Consider the following 17819-nt stretch of genomic DNA (forward strand, 5'->3'; position numbering starts at 1 on the left):
AATCACATAATTATAAAAAATATAAATTATTTAAAGAACTGTAAAAGACAATCTTATATTATTATAATATATTACAATATATTATCTATTAATATAATATATTTGTTTTATCTATTTATAAGTATTATTTATTAATTAATATCATAATTAAAAATGTCATTTTTTTATTCATTTTAATTAATTTTAAGTTATCAGTTAAATTATTATTTTAGACTAAAAATAATAATTTAAATTATTTCATTAGTAAAAAATAATTTACTCATTACCTTTAGAGACCCAAGGGGTTTCACCCTTACAACTTGTAAATTTAATTTTTTAAATAATTATTAAGAATAAATATAATTAAAATTCAAAATTCTTATTAAAAAAAAAGAGTCATTTCATTGAGAATGTTTAAAAAAAAAATATATGATACCAATCATTATTAATGTTAAAAATTAATAACTCAAATTAATTTTCAAATATTAAAAAATTTTATCTTTAAAATTACCATAATAAATTTGAAAATTTCAATAGTAATAAGTAAAAGATTAAAAAGTGAAATAAGTATCAACAATAAATTCACATGTTGACTTTTATCCAATATAATAAAAAAAAGTTATTACTCCTAAAAGAATCTTTTCAAACATTAAATGATATTTTTTGGATTTGCTAGAATTATCATAATAATTTTGAGTTAGAAAAATTTATTTGAATTAGTAGAGAAAATTATCATTAGGAAAAATAAAAATAAATTCATATGCGAATTTCAACTTTTATCCAATATAATAGACTAAATAAAAGTTTTTTGAAATATTAAATTATTAATATTTTATGAATTTGATATCTAGAGTTATGATAAATAATAAAAATATAAAAGATATGATTATAAAATATATATATATATATATATATATATATATATATATATATAGAGGTAGTATTTGAATAAGAGATTAAATTGTGAAACCAACATCAACCCAATGACACAACACATGTTTAATTATATATATATATATGTAATGATAGAAGAGTCCAAAAACTTTGTACCAAAAGTACCACTTAATTATACCCTAGTTTTATCTCATTAAACCTTGTTTTTGTGATTTTATACCCTATATTCTATATTTAAAGCAAAAAAATATAGTTGTCGAAATAGAAATGATTTAAAAACAATTATCTATTTTCTAAAGCAAATATATTTTATTTATAAACAAAATATTTATAAAAATTAAATTTATAAAGATAGAAATGACTTAAAATTCTAATTACATGATAAAATAAATTGGTAAAATGATAAATTTTATTTTTCAAATGATTTATCATCATCTATATGAAATAAATATTTTTTTTTAAGATGACATGAACTAAATAATTTTCTTATAAAAATAATTAATTATTATGATAAATTATTTTTTGTATGGTAAATAAATCTTATCATATTAGTAATTATGATAAACTATTTTTTTTTTATATTAAATAAATATTATATGAATCTGTTTTTAGAGGACAATATCATTTTAAAAATAAATATCATATGAATATATATTTTTATAAATATATTTAAGGTGGGATAAGATAAAGGAGAAAAAGAAAAAAAAGTAGAAACCGGTGGTTTTTTAGGATTGCACCCGATCCAACGGCTGGGATCCGGTACCATAGTTTTTTGGGTACCTGAATGGTCTATAGTCCCTTAGCATTTTGAACAGCCTCGACCTGGTTTCAGAAGTCAGAACAGCCTGGAGAGCCGCCGCTTAATTCCCTTCTTTGCAACACCGGCTCATTAATCCACTGTCCATTGCGCCGCAGTTTAACGACCTATCTCCCTTATGCGTATCTAACCTAAATTCATGGCTTCCACTTCCACTTCCGCCATTTGCCTCTATTCTCACCCAATGGTACTCTCTTCCTCTTCCTCTTCCTCCTCCTCTTCCTCTCAAAGCCCGAATCTCACCTTCTACTCTGATTCGCAGATTTCACATCGTGCCAGCCCCCGGAATTTGCGGAGCCAGGTTTTGGGCAGCTCATGGTGGGGCTATTGTGCGCTTTTACCCACTAGCGTCTATGTGAGTAGTATTAGGCATTATAGATTCAGGACATCGGTCACAGTGGCTGCTTCCACGGCTGATGGAGTTCCGAGGCGGCCGGTCAGTGGTCGGAGAGTTTTCAAGCAATCTCAAGGCCAAGGGCCTTTAAGCCCTGTTCCCGTTAGGGAGATTGCCTCGTTTGTTGTTCCGGCCAGTTTGTTTTTCGCCGTCACTTTCGGTATGGATTTTGCTGATCGATAGCTTTGGCTTCGGTTCTAATTTTCTGGCTTGTTTTTGGTTTTGGTCTGCATGATATATAGAAGAATTTAATAATGGGAAAGTGGGACGGGGGATGTAAAATTTGACTTAATTGAATGATAATTGAAGAGGTGTTGTTACGAAACCCTCGTGTGAGTTGATTAACACAGTTTTTGATTAGGGAACGATTGGAATCATGTATATTAATGGAGATTGTCAACTCACCAGCAAAGGTGGGATGAGAATGATCGGATTTCTGGAGTTTTGGCAACTTGCTAGTCAGGGAGAATGAAATATCAATATGCTTACCTCTTTAGATTGTTGCTGGTCCTGAATTGATGGTGATTGAGTATAAGTGCAGTGTTTTTAAATTGTTATGCAAATTTAGAGTGCTCTAGAATCACTCCATACGCACTCTCTAGGAAGTGTTTCTACCCTTTCTAATACTTAAAATTTTTATTTTTGAAGTATAAAGATTAGAAACTCTTTCTAAAATCACTACCAGCACTCCTAATAAGGTCTGGTGAATAACTGGTTTAGTTAGCTTTTTAAGAAATACATGAAGCCAATAGGAAATTAGGATTGGTCACCATTGGAGAATTGGTGTAGTAATTGCCGATTATACGGCCTAAATAGGCTGAGATTTGAGTGGAATTTGTTTTGTTTTGTTTTATTTATTTATTTTTTTTCAGTTGACTTGATTTACTTAATGATTTATTTCCCATAATTAGGGACGGATTAAATAACTGATTTATATCTAGTGATTAGTGGCTAATTTAGCAGAGTAATTCAAGGCCTAGAATAGAGTATTTTCCTTTTCCTTTTCTCAATGTAAACATTATAAATATATTGTAAATATACCCAGTGAACTAAACTCAACTTGCATCTAGTTCCAATGTGTAAAACCCTCTCTTTTTCAAACATCTTGTTGTACCAAGCACTATCATTGGCGCATTCCCATTCAGCATCACAGTACTAGTCTAGTTTCTACCATAGACCCCTTAACTTACTTTAATATTTGGTCACATTTTGGCTCCCCTATTTCATCTCATGAATTTGAGTTGTTCACACTTTGGCTCCCCTGTTTTCATCTCATGAATTTGAGTTCTAATCTCAAACATCTTAACAGTGTTTCCCATGTTTGATTAGGTCTGGGCAACAACATCCCACATCTCTTTTGTTGTTGATGAGAAATTGTATGTTTGGCCAGTATGAGGTTCCATTGAGTTGATCAACCATGCCATAACCATGGAGTTTTCTGCCTCCCATGTGTGAAGTGTTGAAACATCATCTCATTCTCCTATTTGTGTGGTTTTACGGAATTAGTGAGTTATCCAAACTTCCATTTCCCATAAACAAACATCTTCACAAATTCATGAACAGATTGTTGAATCAAATGTTGAGGCTTAGTTCTTGTTGTCTGTTCTCTAGTAACTTCTAATGTGATCACACATAGAGTTTTAGAAGAGAGAAGATGCACAAAAAAAAAAAAAAAAAGGAATGATAGATGCAAGGTTCAAATCTCGGCCGAGACCGGTACGATTTGGTCAAGTTATATCTGCCTTGTCCATGTCTGATATGATACTGATAACCGAGTTCGATATTTTGTTGAATTGCCAAGCGGATCAGCCAACTGTGAGATCACTCTATAGTTTTGGGACAATTCAAGACTCCGAGATGTTGCAGAAACTTAGTGTTGAAGTCAGTGATGGTAGTGACACCTTTTCCTCTCAATCATGATGATGGCCCTTTGGTATTTGTGCTAACAAGGAGAGAAAAGCAATGGAGAGGAGAAGGACAAGGATGAAGATGGAGAAAAGTGGAAGGAGAGAGAGTAGTAACATGCCTTTGGGAGCTTCTTTGCTCTTCATCCATCGCATCTCATGAGGGGGGAAATGGGTATCATAGGGTAATGGGTAATTGCTATTGAAAGGGTCTTTGAGCTCAAATAGGCAAATGGAAGCCATGGGATGTTAGGTCATTGGGTTTTTATGAATAAATAAATAAACTATAGATGTTGATATTAAAAATAATATAAAATTAGATATGGGTATAAAAAATTGGATAGTGGAATAATATAAGAATTTAACTATTACTTAATAGCAATGTTAAATTAAATGTTATAATACTTTTAAAAATTATAATTAATTAACTTTAGTATAGATTGATTAAATAAAAAAATATTCTAAATATTATTATAGACTAATCCAAATGCCTATTTTAATATTGAAACAATATTGCACTAGTAAATGTTTATTTTATTATTTTTAGTGTGTATATATATATATATATATATATATTTTTATTTATTTAAATTTTCATAATTATTTTATATTTTTTTGAGTTTTAAATTAGTATACTTTTTGTATCACTCGATACCAAGACCAGTATGTCTTAGGACCTCCCGAGTTAATGACCGATATTGCGACTTTGAACCATGGATAAATGCCTAGGATCAAATGTTACTCTGATACCATGAAATTAGGTTGGGGAAAAACTTAATTTTTATTTATAGGAAAAATTATTGAATATGGCTGATACAAAATAAATAGGCCTTACAATGGTCCTGAATAGAAAACTAATTTAAAATAGGATATCACTATCCCTGATTTGTACGCCTGCCAACCAAACATATCACAACTAATTCTCCTAGAAAATAGCTCCAAAAACAGTCAAACATTTTTACACTTTTACCAAGAAGTAAATGTATTTTTGGGTATGCTGCTGGAAAGAGTGTTTAATACATATCAATAGTCTCTGATGTGCTTGAATCTCATGTGGCATTCTCACCCAGTTTTAACCTTTAATTAGAACTATCAATCTTTATTCCATGATTTTGTGGATGCAAGCCCAACCTTTTCATCATGAAAAAGGGGAAAATTTCTCAATGAGTGTACTAATTTATGTCTTCAGCTTACAGTTTTATGGAGATTGGTGGAGAAGATTCTGCTGCCAAAGTCATCAAGGTCTTCATCACTAGAAAAGAAATCCTCCTCACCAGGAGTGAAATGGTCCTTTGCCCCAGGTACAAATTTGCTAGCAGGTCTCACTGCAAAGTTTGACAGAGAGTCCAAGCAGAAGCTCAATGAATTTGCCAAAGAAATTAGGTCATTTGGAAGTGTTGACATGTCAGGTATGCTGGTTGGATAGATAAAGATAGAAGTAAATTGTCATTTGAGATCCTTCAGTACTTATACATGCTGCTGATTTTCCTAGACATGGTTGTGAGAACTTCCAAGGCTTCTTAATTTGTATGCGTGTGTATTTTTTGTCTTCCTTTATTTGTTTAACTTGCTCTAGTAGATAGCCTGTCAGTTAGACAATCTGGATATCTTATTTGTTCATGTTAGCTTGTTCACCAGTCATCTTGATCCTCAATTTTTCAATATCCGAAATATGGTTGATAAGATCCTCTTTTGCTTTCCTTTGCTATTTCTTTTGTCTTCTGAGAAAGATGAATACAATGTCACTATTTTGTGCCTGCATCATACTTTAAACTAGCATAAGAACTAATGGGTAAAAATGTAGTTTGACCCCACAAGTAATTTTGGCAGGACGAAATTTTGGAGATGAAGGACTCTTTTTTCTTGCTGAGAGCTTAGCCTACAATCAGGTTGGAGTTCATTTATTTATTTATTCAAGTAGCTGAACTTTACTAATTGGGATGAATGTTTGGTTGAGTTTAGTGGCTTCAAATGCTTCTATCCCTATAACCTCCACTTCAATACTTTTGTTGTTATTCACTTTTGTGTTGCCGTTAATTATTTATATTTTGTAGGTGACTATGCTTTCTTTATGATGAACCTTTTTTTTTAATCTACATTGGGAGAGTTTGGATGCAGTCACAGAGAACAAGTTTACTGAACATGTCTTCCCATGTGTCTTAGAATGCGGAGGAAGTGAGTTTTGCTGCTAATGGAATAACTGCAGCTGGATTGAAAGCCTTTGATGGTGTTCTTCAATCAAACATTGTGTTAAAGACCCTTGATCTTTCAGGGAACCCTATTGGGGATGAAGGAGCTAAGGTCTGCTCAGGTCCTCTGTTGTGAAACTTGAAATTTTTTGGATATTGTAAAAGTTAATTCCATTTTTTCTTATAGGAACATTGAAATTATATTTTATGAATCTCCAGAATGTACTTTGAGTTGAGTAATTGATAGTCCTCCTTTTGTGTCTAATGGAATCACATTTTCTTGGGATTTCACCGACTGATATGTATCTTCTAACATCAGTAGAATTTGGTAGCTTACCTGCTTGTAAGGTCTCTTGGAGTTGCTTCCGAAACCTGGAATCAATTCTGCCTTCATTGAGTGGAGAAGGGAGTGGTTTGTGGTTGTGGGAAGGGCTATTGCTGTTGTGTGGCCTACTTCCCTTTGACCAAAAAAGAAAAGTTTCTCAGCACCACTCTGTAACTCCTTGGTATGATGTAGTTATGAGGATCGTCTTGAGGATACATATGTAGCAATTTTGGCTACATCATGTAATATCCAACCTTATGTGAGGGTTCTTCATGGCCTTCAATTTTTTCACCTTTAGATTATTGCTAAGTATTTGTTAGATTCTGAAGGTTATTGCTACGTCTTTTTTCGATTCTGAAGTTTATATCTTATATACCTTGCCTTGCCGACAGTGCCTATGTGATATATTGATTGATAATGCTGGTATTCAAAAGCTTCAACTAAACAGTGCTGACCTGGGGGATGAGGTTAGTACTTTTTGCCTCAAAACTGGTAATCTACTAAATATGCTGTCTTTAGGTTTCCAATTTAGAACCAAAGGCCTCTTTAGTGGTGATGTGCCTTAAATTCTGTCCACTTTTCTATGTAGGGGGCAAAGGCTATTGCAGAGATGTTGAAGAAAAATTCAAGCTTGCGTATCGTTGAGCTTAACAACAATATGATTGATTATTCTGTATGCAGTTGATCTTACCATATACTAAGATTCTAGTTGTAACTGAGCCAACAGTCTCAGAATTAATTCTATTTGATTTTCATTTTGGAAATGGAGGTAGGGATTTACAAGTCTTGGTGGAGCGCTTCTTGAGAATAACACTATAAGAAATATTCATCTCAAGTGAGTAAAGTTCTTGTATTTGTTGTCCCTTTCCCCTCTTCTTTCCTTCTTCCCTGCTGCTCTAATGCAACTTCTCCCTTGTATTTGTTATTAACTTATGGGGGAATTAGCTTGATATGTCAACTGTTTGCAACAGTTTTAAAATAATTTTTTTTATCTATCAATGCTGTCTTTTTCACTTTTAATTTTAATTGTTTTTATATTTTGGTTCTAAATAACATTTTGTTGTTGATTAAGTGGCAACTATGGTGGTGCTCTGGGGGTTGCCGCTCTGGCGAAAGGGCTTGAAGCGAATAAGTCTTTGAGGGTACATTTCTCTTTCAATTCCACCTCTTTTTTTTTTCCTTCCTGTTTTTACTTGACAAGTTAATGACTGTTGAGATTGTTTTTGACTTTGAAGGGCATTTATGCGTTGTTTTAATTTGGTCTTCAAATCTAATATGGTAAAAATAACACAATGCACCTGAAAAAAAATAAAAATAAAATCAATCTAGAAGACTCATTAAAACTATTAGTGTATAATAAACCTATGAAGCAAAGCTCTTGAGGCCAGGTTCAAGTGGCAGGAGTTTGAGGTGAGATTATGGAAGGTTCCAGATTTGAGTCCTAGTAGAGACAACAAAATGGTGCTCTTTACAAGCCGAGGTTATCCCATTGGGGGAAAGTGCAGGAAATATTTCATGTCACTATTTGCATTTTATGGGAGGAGTTTTGGCATAGAACGAGTATTTCCATGGGAAATGGTTTTTATACCAGTTTTCCAATTGATAGTTGGTGTGGTGAGGGTCCTCTAAGTGAGCATTTTCCGACTTGTTGATATTCGCTTCCCACAAGATCTTTTGTTGCAGGGTTGTGGTAGTGGAGGTCTCATAATTGGGGGTGTTGGCTTAATAGCAAGCTTCCTTTAGTGCAACCATGCTGCAGCCCTACAAGGGATGGGGGAGAATAGGCTGGTTTGGCAGAGCTTGCAGGAGGGATACTTTTCTGTAAGGTTGTTTTACTCATGTTTGTCTTCTGGGACTGGTTGCTCTTCTCATATTGCTGCTAAGGGAATGTTGAACTCCTGCATTCCCCTAGAATCCTTGATGTTACTTCTTTACTTAGAAGGCAGTGTAGAAAAGATCCTTTCAGTGGGCTATCTCATGTGTAGTGATCAGTTGCCTATGTATGGTTCAGGAGTTGGCGAACCACATTCTTAGCTGCTGCGATAAATCTCATTTGCTTTGTGGTCTTATGCTCTCATTGTTTGGGTTTCACTAGGTATTTAGTTGGTCAATGAAAGAGCTACTGTTGGGATGACACAGCAAAGTGGTGGGAAAGTGGAGCAAGATGGTTTAGAAAATGGTCCTGCTCTGTTTATTTTGGTGTATGCAAATAAGTTAGAAGGGCTTTACTGGCTTTAGCCCTTGTCAGTTCCTTCATGTTTTACTTTTCTTGTTAGGCTTTTGGCACTTTGTGTATACTTCTTTTGTACTTGGGTTGGGTGTCTCTCTGGCAGATGCTCTTTAATATATTTCTTTGTCTATTAAAAAAAAATATTTCTTTTTGGGAGATGCAGTTTAAGCTTCAACTTCAGGTTAAACTTGGGTTGATCATAGGTGCAAATATTTTTTGGCCATTATGGTTTGCGAGATCAACTTATTGAATTTTACTTAATAAAAAAAATGGAAATAATTCTTGGCATTCATGAAATTTGCAGAGGTTGGATCAACATAATGAGCGAATATGTCCATTTCACTATCTTTGCTTCTAAAATATACATGAAAGCCTGAGCTTGGTCAAGTAGAATCCTATTCCAGTTTAGACCATCAGTCAGTGTGAGACTAAGAGGGCCTGATCCAGCACTGTAGAAATTGTTTCTTTGCTGTAAAATGATATGAGAGGTTAAAGATGATAAAAGAAAAGGAAAGAAAAGAAAAGAAAAGATGTATCTTTAGCAGTCACACAAGGTTCTTAGGCAATCACACTTGGTTTTCTAAGCATCACATTGAAGATGAAGGTAATCACACTCTCAAGAAGAGAATGATAGATGATGCTGAAACTTTTATTAAAATTCTTGTTCTCTACTTTTCAAGACTACTTCGGTATATAGACTTTTATGATTTTCTTTCTTATTTCTTAATTCCTAATCTTTCCTTGCAAGAATAGGAAAAGAGGTAAGAAAAGAATATTATTTAGAAGCTACAAGAAATAGAAACTTCCTTATATAATATTAAGAGCTAGAAGAAATGGAAACTTGACAAAAGTCAGTGACTCCTTAAAATAGAAACTTAACAAGAGACTCATCTAAACCTAAACTGATTATTGTAAGTTTGAAGAGAAACTTAAACCATCATTAGTGTCCTAAGTTAAGGCTCAGGTGTTGGACCCAGCCTTTCCCCTTCTAATTGGCACCTAATATTTTGATCAAATGCTATCTTAATCTTACTAAGAAAGGTTGAATAATCCATTTATTGTCTTCTATGTGCACCTATCATGGAATGGCTCTACTGCACATCAGGGCTTGTAATAGGTAAACACAATGTTCTTTTTGTATGGCTATGAGATTTATAGCTAGATTGTATGTTCAGGAACTTCATTTACATGGAAATTCTATTGGAGATGAAGGAGTCCGTGTTTTGATGTCTGGATTATCTTCACATAAAGGTTTGTTTTTTCTATACTAATGTTGTTTCAGTTATCAGATTTGTATGCTTCTTGACCTGCATGTCCATGTGTTGCAGTTAATCTGACATGCATAGTTACTCCTCAGGAAAACTTACACTTCTAGACATTGGCAACAATGAAATTAGCTCCAGAGGTGCTTTTCACGTTGCTGAATATATCAAGAAAGCCAAGAGTTTGCTATGGTTGAATCTTTACATGAATGACATTGGAGATGAGGTGTTGACATTTTTCAGTCACTTCAATAATACAGTTTATGCAGTTATTAATTACATCAAGTTCTATGTTTCTGCTTTTAATAACTTTAGTAGAGTTTTTTAATTCTACTCAGGCAAGGATCAATATCAACATTACTTGTTGTTTTTCTGTTGGAAGGTTTTTGCAATGAATTATGCTGCAATCTTTCATCTATTCTCATGATTTTGATCTTGCTGGTTTTTTAATAACTTGAAGATGAGAAAGTAACAATGGCTCACAATGGTAACAGAAATGTTAGCTTCATTGGATTTCATAATATTCGATTGTTTAATTTGTATCTAACAACTATTCAAGGATTTTAGTATCAATTATCAAATAAAGTACCAATTCATGGTATTTATCCCATCTTAGTTGTTGTATTTGGTTGCCAAAAAAATAGAGAAAGAAAAGGGAATTCATAGTCTTAAAATGGAAATTAAAAATCTGAGTGGTAACTGGTCATAATATTTGCAGCATCCAAAAACTCAAAAGTAAATGGAAGAAAATAATCTAAATAATTTCTCAAAGTAGGAATTTGTGGATGGATTGTCAATGTTCTAAAAGACAGTTTGAGCTAAACAGTTATGTGAGTTGTGTATTGATCCTTAACTCCTGAAATGTATCAGGGAGCGGAAAAAATCGCAGATGCTTTGAAGGAAAACCGCTCAATAGCAACTATAGACCTGGTGAGAAGTCCATGCTTGTTTGTAATCTGTTCTTATACATGTGTCAGTTCTTAGAGAGGATTTTAGACAAATGATTTGTTAAGATGGTGTATGATGGTAATTTTTACAGGGGGGAAATAACATCCATGCAAAGGGTGTGAGTAAAATAGCTGGAGTATTGAAAGACAATACAGTCATTACAACTGTGAGTTCTCCATTTTTATTTTTATGTATTTTAGTTTTTTCCTTTTCGGGTTAATGACAACAGATCCTCTCTCTCTCTCTTTTTCTCTCTCTCAGTTGGAATTAGGTTATAATCCCATAGGGCCTGAAGGAGCAAAGGCTTTATCTGAAGTTCTGAAGTTTCATGGGAAGATCAAAACCCTGAAGCTTGGTTGGTGTCAGGTAATCTAGATGATGCGGATTGGTTAAAGTCCTAAAGCTTGACCATTTCTTTGATAGTGAATAATGGAAATATCTTGCAGATTGGAGCAAAGGGTGCAGAGTTCATTGCAGATACTTTAAAGTATAACACTACCATTTCAACTCTGGACTTGCGGGCAAATGGGCTTAGAGATGAAGTAAGTTCTTGTAGATAGTGTCGATGTCATTATGAAATCTGGATCATTTGAGTTAATCGTACGTTACTTATTTGTCCTTGCATTACATTTATTTGCAGGGTGCAGTCTGTCTAGCTCGCAGCATGAAAGTTGTTAATGAGGCTTTAGCTTCACTTGATTTAGGGTTTAATGAAATAAGAGTATGGGCTTTGGTTTTCTTGAAATTCTTTTTCACAAGACAGTAGCGCATTGCAGCAGCATCTCACTGTAATTTTGTGAACAGGATGAAGGGGCATTTGCCATTGCTCAAGCACTCAAGGCTAATGAAGATGTGGCAGTCACGTCTCTAAACCTTGCGAGCAACTTCCTCACAAAATTTGGACAAGTAAATTCCTTTTCTGTTTTGTTTTTCCTGTTTGTAGTGCATATAGCTATATATAACAAACTTTAACTTCCATGCAGAGTGCTCTGACAGATGCAAGAGATCATGTATATGAAATGAGTGAAAAGGAAGTCAACATTTTTTTCTAGATGACTTCACTCAAGAAGTAGATATTTTTGTGTTAATATATTAGGACAAGACCATACTTGGTTCATCCTACTTGCGGCAAGGATTGGTAAGAACTTCATATTCTTGGTTCAAATTCCTGAGTTCAACCCACATCCATTGTTTAAAGAAATGTTGGAAATTTTGACGTTGAGGAATTATAGTTAGCTTCATCACTTCCTTCGGCCTTTTATTTTATTTTTAATTTTTTGTGCTTTTTCTGTTTTGTTTCATGACCTAGATAGAGAATTTTAAATTAGTACAGGCTTAATTCTGTCATAATTTTGATGATATAATCAAGTGACAATGGTCTTTACTAGTCATGTTTGTGCAATTTAGCATTGTCTGCTAATAGCATTGCTGCTTCTTTAGTTTACAGTATCAATCTCTTAGGTAATGGATATGATCTTCCTAGCCTTATGGTGTTCTCTCATGTTGGGGCTTTATGTTTGGTTTGACGGTTCTAAAATTGTGTGAATGTTGGCAAGAGTTGGTGGCTTGGTGCAAGTTTGAGAATGCAAAGAGTGAACCTTTGGAAGAGTAGCACTTCTTAAACCTTATATGAGTGGCAGTCCAGTAAGCCACAATGATGATTATAGATTATTTGGTAGCTGAGGAACACGCATTCCAATAACAATATTTAAGATATTGCAACAAATTCAAGATATATTTGGGCACCTCATAGGGATGGCCTATGTTACTTTACCGGATTATTATGTTATGAGATGAATTAGGAAAGTTATGTAGGCAAAAGTACATGATGCATCCTTTTGGTCGGACCGAGAGAGCTGAATCTGGAATTTCCAGCAGAGGATAGATGCTTACTTGACATTTGGTATGTAAAATGATTCTTTTAGCTACATTTATACAAAGTTTGATTCAAATTGAGGCAAGTGAAATCATCAAATATATTCAAGCTTATCCAATTAAGATATGCCCGTTTTATGTACATTGAACCAAGCAATATGCCTTATTCTGAGATTGCTAGTCTGGATTGGGTCATGCTGGGAGTGACAATGGGGGACCAAAAGTGGCCACCGACACCCTCGCTCTGACCATAAAATCATGAATATTAAATGTGACTCCGACACTTAATATCATTAAATTATGAGTGTTAAAGTATAATAATTTATTGGCCGGCCTTAAAGAGTTTGGGTGTAAGAAGTTAGAAGTTAAAACTGAAAGGTTGAAATAATATTTACTCGTCTGAAACAAAACAGAAAAGGAAAAAGGAAAATGTTTTTTTTTTTTTAATAAAGGCTTGCATTTCATTTGTTGTGAAAATCAAACTTCAACTCTTCGACTTTTGTGTTGGATTGTACGGCGAATGATGTAATAGGTGAAAGAATTTTATTATTTAATAATGGAGAAGCGAAATCCGAAGTGAGCAGTGAGTAACGAGGAGCGTACATATTGAAGTGACACGTTACAATGGAAATGGATTTGTGAATAAAGGTGCTAGCAGGCTCCAGCTCAACACCACTAGTGGTAGCAGGAGTGAGAGAGCGTGACGCGGTCTCTGCAGTCATGGGATTGCTGCCTTTCCCGCATCCACCTTTTTTTTTTTTTTCATTTTAACCGGAAGGAAGAGGACGGTGCTGCGAGTTCCGTGTCACCCTTTCCCTATATTTCCATATCCATCCAACTCTACTCCAGCTGTCTTCTCTGGAAACTCCCGCCGCTTCCACATTAAAACGAAGTAGCTTACAAAAGCCCAAATCATATCTACTCCCAATCTCATATACCCCTGCCTTAAAATGCATTTTGACAAACACCTTATCTACATTTTGGATTTAAAACGACCTCTTCTCTGACATGGCCCATCGCATGTACTCCCAACGTAAGGATGGGCTTCTTCGTCTCTTTTTGTCTACAATATTCGGCCCATTGCCACTTTTTGATTGTAATAATAACTTTAAATAGTTGTTAATTTTAAGGATAGAGCCTCGGGGCCTGGTGCCACTAATTTCCTCCTCCTTTTATTTATTTTATTTATTTTTTTTCCGGCCCTCTTCCTTTGGTTTTTTTAAAATTGGCATAAGGTAGGTAGACATCGGTCTCGTTTAGGATAACTTTTTCTATTTTACGTTAATTAGAAGATAAAATTAATATCAAATTATATTTTTTTTAAAACAATATTGATATTATGATTTTTTTTAAATATGAAATAAATTTTTATATAAATTAAAATAAAGATTTTATAAAAAATAATATTTATCTAATTTTTATATTAAATTATTTTTAAAATTGTAATGTTTTTGAATAAAATTAATTAAACAGAAAACATGGGCAATTTTGGAATTAGATTATAAATGAAAAGGCTATAAAAAGGCAGTGAAGGGGAACGGTGGGTGAAGTGTGGCAGCAGCTGGTAGTGAGTGTTAGAAGCAATGGGTATACGTGTGCTTCTTCTCGTGACTATTCTGCTCTTCTGCATTGCTGAGGTATTCCTTTGGATTCAAAAATGTGTTTTCCGGATCGCAGTTTATTGATTTTTTCTGACTTTGCACTTGATCATGTATCTGGGTGCATGCAGGCTTCATCTGATAATAAGATATTCGAACATCAACATAATCAGGTTCACCACCACAACCACTGCCGCCTCCATCTCTCTTTCCTTCTTCCTTTCTCACTCGTCCTCTATTTATTTAACTTTGTGTTTTCTTTGTTATCTCACCTTTCAGGTGGTCAAAGGATCAGCTGGCAGGAGGCTTCTGCCTTTCTTGGGTATTTTTCTTTCTTCTTTAAATCATTTTTTGGGTAGAGCTATGAGTTTCTCTTAGGTGGAGAAAGACGTATTAATTTGGTTGGGTATGTAAAAATGGCAGACTGTGGAGGGCTGTGCAAGGAGAGGTGCAGTTTGCACTCAAGACCGAACGTTTGCACCAGAGCATGTGGGACATGCTGTGTTAGGTGCAAATGCGTTCCTCCAGGCACCTATGGAAACAGAGAAATGTGTGGGACTTGCTACACCGAGATGACCACCCACGGCAACAAGCCCAAGTGCCCTTAGGCCTTCGCTTCATGGAACGGCCGACACCCCATAACTTAAGTATAATAGATGGTAGTTTTTGTGTAATATGTGTGTTTGTTGTTGGGATAGTTTAAGGCTACAAGTGGGTGGGTTTGAGTTCTATATTATGTTATTATAGTAAGCTAATTAATGAAAACATCTCTCCTTCAAAGTGCTCTTCAATGATAGTTTCAGACATAATTTCAGCCCATGATGCCACTGAGCCAACATGTCGGCTGATAATGCACATCAGTATAATCTCAGGCTAGCCCAAACTTCTTAACTGCCTGCGTCTGAAACCTGCAATTCATCCTCATTTCAAGCAAAGCAATGGGCTTGGACTAGCTAGCCCAAGCAGTTGATAAAGAAATGGTTTCCCTGCAAGGATGATAGACAACTTTCTATGTGATAAGCTGCTCTCCATTATGTAGGCGTATTTTAAAGTTGTGGGAGCAAAAGCCAAAAGACACTGATTTAAATTAACCTACTGGCTTGATAAGTGAACATGACGGAGCAACTTAATGTTCAAAAGTGTCAATTTAATCCTATTGGAAGAATTAGTCATCGTCCCTTGATATTCTAATTCTTCTAGATAGAGTAGTGTGCCAGAGAGATTTCTCTCATATCCTCTTTTTTTTTTTTTTTTTTTTTTTTTGAGCGACTAGGCATATTGACCCTTTATATTAGGAGTGCAAAAAGGTATGGTTCAATGGGTTTTTGGAGAAAATATTAGTTGAACAAACATATTTGATTTGAATAATTGGCTACATGTGAGTTAATTTATGCCCTAAGTCTAATTCATTTTAAAAAGTAATTAAAACCAATTTGGGTTTAAAATTTGAAATACATTTAAAATTTTTATCCCAAAATTAATGAATTTATTTAAAAATTGTTTTAATAATAATGAATTATTTTAATAGAGTGTAAAATATATAGAATAATAAATATAAAACAACCAAATATTAAACAATTTTAAATCACAAGAGATGAAAGTTTTAAAATGTCGGTTTAGTTCTATTTTGACAAGGAAATAGAAAACTTAACTGATAAAATTGATTTTTAAAATTTTCAAATCAAATTGATCTTTATGGTTATTTAAAATTGAATCAATTTTGATCAATTTTGGTTAATTGGATCCGTTATTTGAGTTGTTTGGTTTTCACTTACATCCTTACTTGACATAACCTAGGTTCCTTTCTATACTTGGACTCAAGATTTTTAAATCACCAAACTAGCACCAAAATGAAGATTAGGAAAAGAGGAATAGTAAATCATAGGCAATCAAATTAGTTAGGAAAATAAGAGTGCATTTGGTAGAGATTTCAAGAAGTATTTTTAGTCTTTCTAATATTTGAAAAATAAAAATTTTCAAGTATTAGAAATGCCAATATATATATATATATATATATTTAAAAAAAAAAACCAAATGCACTCTAAGTCAATTTATTGGGAACTTTCCTGGGCAGGTTCATTGTTAATTGGAATTACAAGGGTCGATCAATATCCAATAGAAGGATTTACATTAATTAAGTAGGAAAATTACAATAAGAATACTAAATAACACTTATTAGACCACATTACATAGGACTATTCCCCAAAGGTATTAAACCTAATGCAACATGTTAGATGTTATCTTTAAGTATCCCCACTTTTAAACTACACAATAACCTTTAGAGCCAATCATTATGACATTCACTTCATGGCTATATAGTATATCATTTATTTGTTGGTTTACTTGCCACTCCCCATTTATATATGTGTTGGATATTGCAACTATGGTGGTTCACTAGAATGTTACACGAACCATGTTAGTGGAAGCAAGTAATAAATATTGAAACTAAAATATATGATAACATTTAATAAAAAACCATATTATCCAAGTTATGGTCCTCTAATTAACACTAATACGTTTAGTTAGTTTAGATGAAAAAGATGAATTATTTGTTAAGATTACATAAAACCCTAATTAAAATAAATGAGAATAATGTGAGATAATTAGATTAAGAGAAACACTAAGAGGAGAGGGGATGGTGAATCGGGTATTTAAATTTTTATTGAAAATGATTAATTAAATGCAAAAGACAAGTAATAAATAAATAGTATAATAAATGAGTAAAAAGTAGAGAGAATAAATATGCAAACTCTTTATATAATAGTTCTACAACTTGCCTACATTCTCTTTCCTCAAGGTCCTAACCAAATGAGGGTTCCACTATTCAAACCTTCTAACACAAGCTTTCAAGCTTTATAATTGGATTCATCAGCTTTAATGGACATTACAATCCCTTCAAGTATTCCATTAAGTTAAAGTCTTTTCACTATATATAAAAAAAAAGAATAAGTAGGAGAGGTTTTAATGCTTCCAATCCTAGAACAAATGTAACTCACAATACACAATAACTTAGGATGAATATCAAAGGTGTACTAAAGGAATTTGCAAGTTTGAATTCAATGCACTTAAATGTAGAACTTTGAAAGAGAGAAAGTAAGTGTATTTCAATTCATTGTTCGTGCTCTATTATTAATAAATGCAATGAAGCTCTCCAATTTATAGAAAACAACATTAGACACCAAAAACCATAAAAAGTGTCGACCGATAGAACTTTGGCTCTATTCATAGATTAGTTGTTGGTGCATTTAATGCATTACAAGTGACTGTTAGCATTTTTTAAGTTCAATTAACCTTAATTAGGAAAGCCAAAACCTCAACCAATGATATACTAGCTACTAGAACACAACAAAAATTGTGCATCCTCAACTAGTCCTTGAATGGGCGAGCCCACCTAGTTGAATTGG

At 33.6% G+C, this 17819-nt stretch overlaps 2 protein-coding genes across 2 annotated transcripts; both read left to right on the plus strand.

Annotated features, from left to right (window-relative positions):
• Positions 1-1680: 1680 nt before the first annotated feature.
• LOC117922070 (NLR family CARD domain-containing protein 3) lies at positions 1681-12344 on the plus strand. Its single transcript, XM_034840074.1, has 18 exons — positions 1681-1877; positions 1953-2244; positions 5185-5397; positions 5819-5877; positions 6152-6289; positions 6895-6969; positions 7092-7175; positions 7276-7337; positions 7575-7644; positions 9908-9983; positions 10090-10220; positions 10865-10924; positions 11034-11108; positions 11204-11308; positions 11389-11484; positions 11583-11663; positions 11747-11848; positions 11926-12344. Exons 1-18 carry the CDS (start codon positions 1830-1832, stop codon positions 11992-11994), a joined length of 1836 nt encoding a protein of 611 aa, XP_034695965.1. The 5' UTR covers positions 1681-1829; the 3' UTR covers positions 11995-12344.
• A 2029-nt stretch (positions 12345-14373) lies between these two features.
• Positions 14374-15206, plus strand: LOC117923585 (gibberellin-regulated protein 11-like). The gene is made up of 4 exons (XM_034841947.1): positions 14374-14454; positions 14547-14588; positions 14695-14737; positions 14839-15206. The coding sequence occupies exons 1-4, from the start codon at positions 14401-14403 to the stop codon at positions 15021-15023; spliced, it is 324 nt and encodes a 107-aa protein (XP_034697838.1). The 5' UTR covers positions 14374-14400; the 3' UTR covers positions 15024-15206.
• Positions 15207-17819: the final 2613 nt, after the last annotated feature.

The sequence above is a fragment of the Vitis riparia genome, chromosome 1 (assembly GCF_004353265.1).
Source record: "Vitis riparia cultivar Riparia Gloire de Montpellier isolate 1030 chromosome 1, EGFV_Vit.rip_1.0, whole genome shotgun sequence".
Taxonomy (NCBI): Eukaryota; Viridiplantae; Streptophyta; class Magnoliopsida; order Vitales; family Vitaceae; genus Vitis; species Vitis riparia.

Coding starts and splice junctions, on each gene's coding strand:
- LOC117923585 (XM_034841947.1), top strand. CDS start 14,401: ATGGGTATACGTGTGCTTCTTCTCGTGACTATTCTGCTCTTCTGCATT. Junction 14,455..14,546: donor TGCTCTTCTGCATTGCTGAG/GTATTCCTTTGG, acceptor GGGTGCATGCAG/GCTTCATCTGATAATAAGAT. Junction 14,738..14,838: donor GAGGCTTCTGCCTTTCTTGG/GTATTTTTCTTT, acceptor TAAAAATGGCAG/ACTGTGGAGGGCTGTGCAAG.
- LOC117922070 (XM_034840074.1), top strand. CDS start 1,830: ATGGCTTCCACTTCCACTTCCGCCATTTGCCTCTATTCTCACCCAATG. Junction 7,338..7,574: donor ATAAGAAATATTCATCTCAA/GTGAGTAAAGTT, acceptor TTGTTGATTAAG/TGGCAACTATGGTGGTGCTC. Junction 11,109..11,203: donor ACAATACAGTCATTACAACT/GTGAGTTCTCCA, acceptor TCTCTCTCTCAG/TTGGAATTAGGTTATAATCC.